This window comes from Octodon degus, unplaced genomic scaffold (assembly GCF_000260255.1).
Source record: "Octodon degus isolate 3935 unplaced genomic scaffold, OctDeg1.0 scaffold00087, whole genome shotgun sequence".
Taxonomy (NCBI): domain Eukaryota; kingdom Metazoa; phylum Chordata; class Mammalia; order Rodentia; family Octodontidae; genus Octodon; species Octodon degus.
The window spans coordinates 4,683,877-4,696,041 of NW_004524663.1; the positions used below are offsets into that span (position 1 = coordinate 4,683,877).

Below are 12,165 nucleotides of genomic sequence, written 5' to 3' on the forward strand. Positions count from 1 at the left end.
TGAATTTTCTTTAAATTGCAATAGTCACGTATAGTTAATGGCTACCATGTTAAGTGCAATAATTACAAAATAAAGGAATATTATATCCACGTTTCAGATTTACTCATTTAGTAGGTTATTAGAGGGTGTGGTCAGTGAGAGCTCTCTAATTTAAATTTTAAATGTATATTCATAAAATATCTCTGAAAGTGTGCACACCAGATATTGGTAACACCTAGCGCTAAGAAAGAAATTATAGCTGACTGTAGTATTTTCTGTCCTCCATTTTCTCTAAAAATAGGAAATATTTGTTCAGGACCAAAACCTTTCAAAATCTGCTTGCTGTCCACTAAAGTTTTTATTTAGATTTTCAATGTCTAGAATTCCAAATGACAACAAGTCCCAGTATTTAATGCTGTTTTCAGGGGGTTTTGGAATGAAGTACTGTTTTCACATACGAGCAAGCTATGTAGCATCTCAGTGACTTTGTTTTTTGTTTTTATTGATTGAAGGAGACAGTGTCCCACTCTGTAGTCCAGGCTGGCCTTGAGCTCTCTAAGTGGCTCTGGCTGGCATTGAATTTATAGTCCTCCTGCCTCAGCCTCACGAGTGCTGGGACTCGGGCAGCACTACTGCACCGGGTTTCACCAGTTTTGTTTGGAAATGGAGGTGACAGTCACCCCCCCCTCAGAGCATGTGCGTGGCAGAACAGGGGCTACGGAAAGCCACATGTCCTCGTGTAGTCACTGTGATCACAGAAAATTAACATCTGCGATGAAAGTACAATAAAACCTGAGGTCTGAAAATGGTAGAAATGCTTAGGAAAAATGTTCATTTTTTTCAACATTTAGCTCTAATGTCTCTTAACTTCATCCAGGTTAGGTTACTATTTCCAGGTCCCTAAAATGTCATAAGAAAGGTAATTTCCATGTTGTCATGTTTAAGCTCCTGAACGCTAACTTTTGAAGTGCAGTAGTTAATACAGCGCAAGTGCTGTTTATAGTGCAAGGGTTACACATGCAGCCCTTGCTTGCGTAGCCCTAGCTGTGTGAATGACTTCCCTATAGTTCACATACCTTTGCCTCATCTAAAAAATGATAACACCTGTATTACCCAAGGTTGCTGGGGGGTTTTGCTCTTCATTTTGGTGCCAAGACTTGAACTCAGGGAAAGGAACCAGGACTGGGTTGTTCAACAGCTCTGCTCTATCATAGTTCCAGTTGACCTTTTAAAAATCTACTCAACAAATATCTGGGCATAATCTAAAAGCAAATGAAAAAAACATGTCAAAGAGTCATCTAAAAGCCATAGACAAATCCTCGAACAGCTGTTGAAGGAAGCAATGAAACCCAGAGCGGAAGCCCTGACCGTCCATGGTCCTCACCATGTAGTAGCCTGGCAGTAGCTTCTGGAGGAACTCCGCTTCTTTATGCTGAACGGTTTTGATGATAAACTCATCGTCGCTGGTCACAAAGAACAGGGATCCGCTGGCTCCAGGGTTGGACAGCTCTATCAAAGGTTCACTGCAGATGGAATACTAGAGGAGGAAATGAACAAGCATTTATTTAATCATAATCCTCAGAATTAGTAGTAGTACTGGGCAGCCCTGGGGATCGGATCTCTGGCTCTGCGGAGGCCAGGCAAGCGCTCTGCATCTGTGCCATAGCCCTAGCCCTAGGCAAACATTTATACACACTTAATGCTGCAGTGTACACCTGCAACTACAGCTCTGGAAGCCTGAAGCAGGAGCATCGGGAGGTCCCGGCCAGCCTAGGCTATGTAGCGAATTCATGGCCAGTCTGATTTTCTGATTTCATCTCAAAAACACATACACACAAACATGCATACACATATGAGCACACATACACACATGCACTTGCACACACACACACACATGCACACACACACACACACCACATACACAGTATGTGATGCTCCTAAGGAGAACAGCCATGGTATTACACATCTTGATCTACTAGAAACAGGCCTATGAGCTTTAAAAGGAGGGTCTGGGTAGACTAAGGAGGCTCTTGGGGAGATTTCTAAAGACCTAGTTGATCTGTTCATTTTAATTCAACATGTTCTCTTCAACTGCAGTATTACACGGTAGAATCATGAAAAGTCCTATCTATCCAGTGAGGTAAGCACAATGGCCAGGGTGCCAGGTGGGGCAGAGCGTGACTATAATTTTAGCACTCTGGGAGCCTGAGGCAGCAAGATTACAAGTTGGAGCCCAGCCAAGTCAGTATATATAAAAATGTGGGATACTGCAAAGCTCAGTGTGAAGGCCCTGGGTCCAATCCTCAGTACAAGAACACAGATTCCCATAAACTAAGATGCCTTGTTTTTGGCACACAAAATGACAGCTGCCAGTGTGATCTGTGTGGCGTGCTCACCACTTGGACATTAACATCCGCTCCCTCTCACTGCTCTCTGAGCAGATGTTTTCTTCTCTTACACAGTCTCAGCCGTTAAGTGATGGCAACATCTGCATCTCCAGTCGAGATCTCACTCCAGGGCTCCAGATCTGTCTGTCGACCATTACAATAGACATTTCTGCTTAGCTATACGGCAAGTGCTTCCCACACAAGTTCACAGTCAAATTCATTTCACAGCCTTATTACATGACTGGGAAGCTTTGTGGCATGGAGGACAATGGGTATCTTTGTCCTGGCAGATGAAGCTCTGGGCTGGGACCTGAGGCTGAGGGGTAGAAGAAGGGCTGCCTTCCAGGCTCCCTTCCTTTCTCTGGGCCGGGGAGCAGTGCTTGGCTGGTGCACACCCTGTGCACCTGTACGTGGCGATTCTAGCTCATCGTCCTTCAGCTATCTTAGAGAATAGAAACTGGGCTGGCCAAATTGCTCAGTGGATTAAAGCACCTGCAAGCAGGTGCAGGGGCCTGGGATTCAATCTCTGGGCCTGCTGTGCTGGTCCCACCCCCAGGGCACACTGATACAGCGATTGAGACTGGGAGTGGTGGCAAGTGCCTGTAATCCCAGCTCTTGGGAGGCTGTAAACAGAAGGATCACTTTGAGTCTGATCTAGTAGTGAGACCCTGAACACCCTGTAGACCCTTCCCTAAAATACAGGGAAAAAGAGAGAGAGAGAGAGAGAGAATAGAAACCTTATTGCCTTGTTCCCCAAGCCAGAAACTTGGCCACCATCCTTGCCTCCCTGCATTTCTCTGTCTTCCACATCCAAACTCTTAGCTGTGCCTGCTTCCTTCAAGCCACCTGTGCTCCAGTACCCCAAGTTCAATGGTTTCTTCTCTTCTTGCCTGGGTTCCTAGGCTAAGCACCTCATCTCAGCTGCCACGCTGCCCCCTCCAGGGCTCAGAAGCCAGGGATCTTCCTGAAACACAAATCTAATGTCCTCTGGTACCTTCTCGGCTTTTCCATTTTTTTTTTCCTTTTGGGCATGGGAGTGGGGGTTGAATTCAGGGCTTTCACACAAATTTACCCCCCTTAAAATTTTTTTTCTGAGATAGAGTCTCAAGAAGTTGCTAATTTGCCCAAACTGGGCTCAAACTTGCTATCCTTCTGCCTCAGTCTCCCAGATGGCTTTGGAGGGCTTGTGGATATTTATTTATTTTTATTTGATTGATTGATTGTATTTTAGGGAAGGGTCTACAGAGTATTCGGGGTCTCATTACTAGATCGGACTCATAGTGATCCACTTGTTTACAGCCTCCCAAGAGCTGGGATTACAGGCACATGCCACCACGCCCAGTCTCAACTGCTATCTTAGCATGCCCCAGGGGGTGGGGCTGGCACGGCAAGCCCAGGGATTGAACCCCTGGCCTCTGCATCTGCTTTCAGCTTGTGCATATTTAAGGCCCCATCATACAAAAAATCTCTATGAAGACAGATTGAGAGTGAGAGCAAGAGTGAGAGTGAAAAAAAGAGAAAATTGGAGGAAAACAATTAAAAGACATTTTCTTTGTTGTTGTTGTTGTTGTGGCTGGCTCAGCCCACCCTGTGGGCCAGCCTGGTGCAGCACCTAGTGCTGGGGATCAAACTGCGGTCCCTGCCCATTTGCCTAAGCTTGCCTAAGCAGGTGCTTTAGACCACAGTGCTATCTCACCGGCCCCAAAAGGCATTTTCTAGGTGTTACTTTCTACTTTCTTTCTCTTTGGTAACATTACCACTGCCCACGTCCCCTGCCTTCCACTGGCCTTGCTTCTGGACCCTCCTGCTGAGCAGCAGTAGAGCTCTTATGGATGAGCTAAATGAAAGCAATCATCAGAATATGGGCAGGAAGCCAGAAAAGCCAGTGCCTGCAGCCACGGGTACAGTGTCACGTGGAAGGGCGATCAGTGAAAAGGGCATGAGATATGGAATCACCTGGTGTTTGTAAAGTTGCAGCTCTGCCAGTTGCTAGTTACGTGGTCCTCAGGACATAACTCAGCATGGCGCCATCTGAGTCTAAGGTAAGGGCTTTTGAAAGCTCACGCAGAGTGAGTGTGTGGTATGGCTGCTATGATTTCATTGTTTATTACGTGATCACATGCAGGGCAGGCCAGCTTGCCTTGCTGCACACTGTCTTGGCAGTGAGGGAGGTACCGGTACCACCCGAGGAAGTGGTGGACTTCTCATTGGCATTCCCATGGACAGAAGATTCCCCTCAAACGAACTAAAATGTGGCGAGTGAAGCAAGAGAAAAGGAGGGTCTGTGATATAATCATAAATTCAAGACCCTGGAAGATAAAATTGTGGACCCCACACTCCTTAGAAGCAGACCCTTGACTCCTCTTAGAAATTCTGACTCTTTGTTCCATGGTACTTAAGTTTTGGGTGTAGACTCTCCTTATGGGTAGGAGTAGATATTAAGAAAGTATAAAATTGGCTGAGGAGATAGCTCAGTAGAATAAGTGCTTGCCTGGCAAGTGCAGGGTCCTGAATTCAATCCCCAGTACTGAAAAAAAAAAAAGTAATAGAATCAACAAAAGATGCAGAAATTAGGGGTTATACAGAGAGAAATTATAGGATGACCAACGAAAAACTGTCTAGAAAACACTGGATTCCAACCTGGACATCTCTCCTGACCAACGCCTCAAATTTTGTTATGAACAGTGACATAATGGAGATGATTTTACTGATTACTTGTCAAATATTCCTTTATCATGTAACTTATACACAACTATAAAATAACAAATAAGTGGTTTCAATCCATTCCGATAACATTTAGGGGGCTAATAATAACACATCGACACGCAGTTGCTGATTAGGAATCTGAACACTGTGCTCTAGAATTCCACAGTTTCTCACGCCACAACTTTGATACCATGTTCTCTTCTAAGCAACCTTTGAAATGCTGCCTTTTCAGAGCAAATAAAGAGGAGAGATGGGAACATTTTAATTAGCTACAATCAACAAGCTCCCACGTGCGCGGCTGTGTTTTATGCACCTTCCAGGCACTTCATTTGTGCAAGCTGCTCCGACGGATTCATTTTCTCGCTTCTATTTCCTGCAAGGGCTGCCTGCTCTGCACACTGGGAAGAAAGCAAAGTACATCCCAGCTGGGCCTCGCCAATGCAAATTAACAGTGCAAACTTGTGCCATGTGGTGGAGATAATTCTAACTGCTATTTCTTTCCTGGATAGTATAAAATATTCACTTTGTTCTCTTTCTCTTTCTTCCATGTACAAGTGAGCCCCCAAATCCTCCTATGAGTTGGATTTCTAAATATCTGGCACAAGGCAGAGAAGAAAGAACCAGTGGCCTGTTGCCAAAGCAGACATGGCTATGCTCTGGGGCCCGTGGGCCTGGCCAAAGAGTTGTTTGTCTAGAAATAAATGAGGAAGAAGTAGCATTTGCATTGTTTACGGGCAAAAGCACCTTTACACTGTCTACAAGCCAAATGATGCATGTTTCAACATGAAACCTATAATCAGCAAACACATGGTACATTTTAATAATATGAAGAACATACGCAGAATAGTTCAGGCAGACATCTCGATGCAATAGCACAGAACTAAGTAGAAATACATACATATCATGATGCCCAATATCAAACCTATCTATGGAGTTACCAATGGCTAAATAATGGTCCCAAGTCTCTCCTGCAGCAGAGCTTTACAAATATGGGTTGAATGGCTCCAGCTTCACAGATACCAGGATGTACTTGAGATCTGCACTGTATCCTTTATTTCCTTACACAGAGGTTTTTCTTTTTTTTATGAGCAAAATATATTTACTGAGAGAAAGAAAGCTCCTGTCCAAGAGAGGGACAGGAGGGGGGCCCGTGCGGGTAATTCTCCCAAACAATTTTTTTTTTTTTTTTGTGGAACTGGGGATTGAACTCAGACCTTTGCGCTTGCCTGGGAAGCGCTTATTCTACTGAGCCATCTTCCGGGCCAGCCATCTCCCGGGCCCAGAGTTTTTAAAGAGTTGTCTTATTTCACTTTCTGTACTTTGTTTGAAATTAATTCTTTCCACTTGTGCTTTGCTAGAGGTGTTCGACCTCTGTGTTCTGTAGAAGGGACAGTCCTAGCTGGATGTGAGAGGAGAAGGCCACCTGGAGACCACCTGTGAGACCTGTGACTTAGTGGGTGTGTGGTGTGACTCTAGATGCTGAGAGGTTTGCAGAGCAATGGGGAAGGATGAGGAAAGACTGCTGAGACCCGGTGCTGTTCCCACCAATGCGGGCAATGACTCTAGCCTCAGACTACATTCCTTGTGGGCTAACCTCTCTTGAGAGCTAGATCTGATTCTCCACAGCATGAGAATCCCGCAAAGGACTCTTTCCTCATCTGCCATAGCCCAGATCATTAAGCGGTTACCCCAGATAAAGTGGTGTGGAGGTGAGTTTCCAAAGCTCTGAGACTTATTGGGGAGACTGCCTCAGTTCTGGGCTGGGGGTGATACCAGTGTATGGGTGGGTGGCCACAGCAGCTGGGGAGCCAGCAGTGATGTTTAGGGAGTGCCACTGCCCTTTTGTTTCTCGCTGGTCCCAGAGACGGAGAGTCACTGAACTGAGTGCGAGGTGAATAAAGGAGAAAAATGGGCCAATCACATCTACCTACCTGGCTCTAACTCCTCCCTCCTTTTTCATTGTGGAAAATTTCAAATATATTTAGATGTATAGTTTACATCTGAGGGCTTATTTTCAGATTCACCAGTCATCAACTCATGATGAATATTTTTCCTTTCACACTTCTGTTACCCTCCTGCATGCTTCCCTCAGACCCTTTGCTTTCAATTTAACTTCTTCTAACAGTGCTGTTGAGCTGTATCACATACTGTACAATTTACCCTTTATAGTATAAAGTACTTTCAATTAAGTTTTAATTGACAAAACTATATCCTTACGGTGGAAAACATGGAGTTTATATGTATATAGTGAGATGACTTAAGCTAATTAATATATCCTTTGCCACTATGTGTGTGTGTGTGTGTGTGTGTGTTGGGAAAATGCAGAACGTATTCTTTTAGATACTTTCAAACATAGCACATTGTAATTAATTATAGTCATGAGATAAGACTCCTAGCTGAAATTTTCGACTAACATCTAAAATTCTTTTGGAGTAAATGAAGGACATCAAATAATTTTATCCATAGATACTGCAGTATATTCTTCTAAAAGACAAAGACTCTCCTTCTAAAATAAAACCACAATATCATTATCTTATAAAAATTTTTTCAACATCATCAAATAGCTCTACAGTTTGTTACTTTCCTATAACTTAAGATCTAGTTAGTCGAATTGTCTGGCTCTACTAACATTTGAGATCAAACCCTCTCCTCAGGCTAGCTAGATAGTTCAGTGGACTAAAGAGCTTGTTTAGGCAGAGCACAGTGGCTGGCATTTGATCCCCAGTGTGCCATGCCAATCTCATCCCCAGGGCACGCTGAGATGGCGATTGAGACTGGGCGTGGTGGTGCATGCCTGTAATCCCAGCACTTGGAAGGCTGAAAACAGGAGAATAACTGAGTCCGATCTATGTAGTGAGACCCTGTAGACCCTGTCTCAAGTACATTAAGAAAAAAAAACAAACAAAAACCTCTCCTCCAGTGATACCCGTTCACTTACAGTCCTACAGGGCTAATGTACCCATTTCCCCAACTCAGTCTTCCTGACGCCCCACCCCTCAACGCTGAAATGCCTGTGCCTTCCCTTCTAACTAATCGAAGCCCCTGTGATTTTTAAGATACAAGTTGAAACCACATCACACCATCGGGGGCTGTGAATCATCATCCCCACGAGAAGATCACTCTTTCCTCTGAATCCCTGTGCATTTAGTGCTGCGCTTCAGTCTTCTTACTTACTGCATGGTAGAGTTGGTTGTTTTTCCACATAAACAAATTACCATTCCAATATAAGTCTAGTTTCTTTGAGTATTTTATGTTTTTTGAATTCTCCTGTAATTGAACACACAGTGTTCTAGATATAATAGGTTCCAAATTTACATTTTTCCAGCTACAGGGACAAAGACTGGAGTCCTGAGAGCCCATTAGTTACATCCCCTGTGCTCCTTGGTAATTCTCCAACTCCATTATGGAAATAATTTTTTTGGTCCAAGGACTCATTAGGAGCTCACGTCAGCTGTGCAATAAATTGTTCAGCCAAAGATCTTCCCAAAGAAGGCAGCTTTGTGAGCTCGGGATGAGTGAGCGAACCAAGTCTTCAGTCTGTGGGCTATAGACACGGCAGTCTGAGTCCCTGCAATCACTGTGTCACAGTGACTCGGTCAGGGCTACAAACTGTAGATGTAAGGTCAGTCTGGCTGGTGAGGAATTCAGGGACAAGTGAGTTGGATTCCTATTAATTTCTAGGATGTGGTGCACAATGAGAGATCGATTCTGTTTTCCATAATATCAAACCCCCACTAGGTTTCCCAGTGGATTTGCTGATATGATCCTCAGTAATGACTAAGAGGCTAGAATTTAAAGAATCTTTGTTTTTCTTTTCCCTTTTTTTTTTTTTTTTTTTTTTTTTTGACAGAAGGTCTTGCTATGTAGTTCAGGCTGGCCTTGAACTCACTGTGTGGTCCAGGCCAGCTGTGAATTTGTGGCCCCCCTCCTACATCAGCCTTCCAAATCCTGGGATTACAGGCATGCACCATCATGCCCTTCAAACCAAAGGGTCTTGCTGGTCATACACATGCAGAGCAAATGCCCTTGTGAATGGACAGGCAGATGCACCTGACACTTCAGTTAAGGCAGATGGTGTGGCAGAGCACAGTGCAGACAGATGCAAGGCACAATTAATAATTATGGTGATTGCTTAAATTTAGAAAGCACTACAGTAAAAGACATGGACATCAATCCCCCTCAAAACATCCCCTCTAGCTTCAAACACACTCATCCTGTCATTCTTGCCACTTTCTGAAGTAGTTCTGGAATCTTCTTTCATCAGTGTCTTTAACTGTATTTTTGATGTCGCCTTGTAAAGACAAAAGAGAGGACTTCACAGCTGCTTGAGAAAGCAGCAAGAAGGAGGGGGCAGATGTATCCCAAGCAATGCGACTGTTCAGAGGGAGATTAATGGCAGTGTGTCTTTTACTGTAAAAAATATTTAAGTACATGCTGTATGTTTTGATCAGCCCTTGTACATTTAAGGACAGCAGGATGAACTTCCCGGGCTGTGAGGCAACAAACATAGGAGACAGAGACCTAGCATCGATTTGATGCGACTGGGTCAGAGCTACCAACTGCAAATCTATGCTGTCTCTGTGGTTGGTGAGAAGCTCAAGAACTACTGAGCCGAGCCAGTGAGAGGGCCCCAGGCTGCTGTGTCCGTCCCGCCCTGGGCCGAGATGTTCATTCTTTTACTGATTCTGACCTTACACACTCTCTTTGGGGAAGGTCCTTTTCTGAATAACTTCATGCACCCGTTATGAGTTTCCCCCCTTTTGAAAAAAAAATGTATCTAGTACAAAGTCTACAGGACCTCACTGCACAGATCAGACTCGTAGGGATCACCCTGTTTTCAGTCTCCCCAGTGCTGGGATTACAGGTACACACCACCACGCCCAGTCTCAATCGCAGTCTCAGAACACCCTGGGGGCAGAGCCAACACGGCACACCAGGGACCAAACCCTGGTCCCCCTGCACTTGCTTAAGCAGGCGCTTTAGTCCACTGAGCTATCTGGCCGGCCCTCCATGAGTTTTCTAATGAGTCCTTAAGTCAGTCTGCACAGTCCTCATGGAGCAACACAGACTTGGTCATTTGCCTTGAGACACAAGAATTATCTCACTGGGCAGAATTCAGAGGACCTTCTCAGGGACCAGCTGAAGAAGATCATCGCTTTTCATCTGCATGGCATAGAAATCAGCCTTGAATTTTATCATAATTGTCCACCTCATAAGATATATTTTAAATATTCTTTGTTGTAAGTGACAAATGTTGCTATACTTTTTCTAAAAAGCCTTATAAAAGAATCTGGCTAAAATCAGATCATTCAGAATGGGACTGACAATAAATATTTGATGCTATCTTTCTTATGGCTTCTCTAGTACCCATTTTGAGGAGCCTCAGGGGACAAACAGTGATTAAGTTATAACAAACCATTTTCCTCTCACAACAGAAACGGATGATGAATGTTACAATGGAAGGGACTTAAGCTCCTTCAAAGGAGCGGAGCAAAGCTCTGAGGTCACATGAGAGCTCGCAAAAGGGCTGTTGTGTTGTGCTAGCATCTCCTGTGTGCCAGAAAGAAGACAGGGAAGAGACGAATCTGAGGATAAAAGCACGTCTTTGTATCTGTAAAAATATATCTACAAAGAGCCTGCGTGAAACTATCCAGCTTGTTTAGAATTTTATTTGAATTTATAGGTCAAGGTGAAAATGGCTGTGGGCCAAGCTAGGTCAGAGATAAATGGTATAAATAAAGTAACTAAAGACTTTCAAATGGAATCTAATCTGGGAAATTCACAGGAGCCTTTAAAACTAATTATAATATATCTGTTATAATAATTATTTGAAGTAGCAACCAATATCAGTTATTTGAGTATAAATTACCATTGCAGATTTTCTAACTATCAGTTGAAGCTGCAGAGTTAAATCCTATTTCCTGAAGCTAAATTTATAATCATTATAAAACTTGGAACTTTTACTATGATCTTGAGCTTTATAAAATAAGCACAAACACTTGTCACTGTTGCTAAGAAACAAATATTCACATCACACATTTCTTCAGGAGGAAGGAAAATTACAGGTTCTTACCAAGTAATCATCAGGCTTGATACCAAAAAGTTCTCTGAAGTATCGGAATGCTAGTGGAGCATATGTCTTAAATCTGAAGTCTGGGTAGTGATGTGCTGGGGTCAGATTGCTCCCTTCGCTGCAGTTAAAATATTAAGAAGGAAGCAGGAAGAAAGAACATTAGCAAAACACTTTCAACTTCAATGCTAGCCCTATCAGTTCAGGGATAATTTCATTTCTAGAAAAAAACACCCCTTTGCTAAGTGGATTTATTTTGGTATCAGGAATCAAACTCAGGACCTTGAGCTTGCCAGGCAGGCCCTCTGCTGCCACCGAGCTATATCTTCTGCCCTGTTAAATGCATCATTCAAACTCAGGTCAAGAAAGTCAACTGTCACAGGTGAAAACAGATACTGTCCTGACGCGGTAAGGTCGCTCTGCGCAGGCGCTCCCTGCCAGTCAGCATGCTTCAGGCTGAAAATGCTTCAGTTTCTCCATCTTACCTTGCTGGAAGAACCATTCCACCTTCCACGTGAGACCATGCTGTAATGGTGTAGTAAGACCTCAGGCTAATATGGGAAGCATTTTCAAAGATGCCTTTTTTTCACTATGAATTTTGATACTGAATAAGCATTTGTAAGCAGGAATATGTGAAAGAACCCTTAAAATATCCTACCAAACTGTGGTAACCATCACACCGGAGATAGGTTCTTAATCTGAACTGTTTCTTAGATCCAGGTTTTCCAAAATATAAAATAATGACCATATATTCTGGGATTTGAAAACTCAATTTCCATTTTAACATTCCATTTTGTTTTTTCTTCAGTTCATTTTTGAAGAATTTTGTATAAGACTTATGATGTACACAGGACATGCAAGACTAATTGGTGACTATCCATGAACTTAAGATGCTGCTTAAGAAACAAAACATCGTCCATATAGGTGCATCCCTTTCTGTAATTTTTATTGATTTTATCCCTAGGGATATTTGCTGGACTAGATTTTGATGTTTATCAATCTCATTCTTTTTATTCTTTAAAT

At 43.3% G+C, this 12,165-nt stretch overlaps 1 protein-coding gene across 3 annotated transcripts in view; it reads right to left on the reverse strand.

Annotated features, from left to right (window-relative positions):
* Positions 1 to 12,165, reverse strand: part of Pip5k1b (phosphatidylinositol-4-phosphate 5-kinase type 1 beta) — a 370,099-nt gene that overhangs the window by 146,381 nt on the left and 211,553 nt on the right. For all 3 annotated transcript variants that reach the window (XM_023721887.1, XM_023721886.1, XM_023721888.1), the window contains 2 exons: positions 11,146 to 11,263; positions 1,364 to 1,516 (listed from right to left, as the gene is read on the reverse strand). In XM_023721887.1, coding sequence (XP_023577655.1) covers positions 1,364 to 1,516; positions 11,146 to 11,263 — 271 coding nt within the window. The remainder of the gene's footprint in view (positions 1 to 1,363; positions 1,517 to 11,145; positions 11,264 to 12,165) is intronic.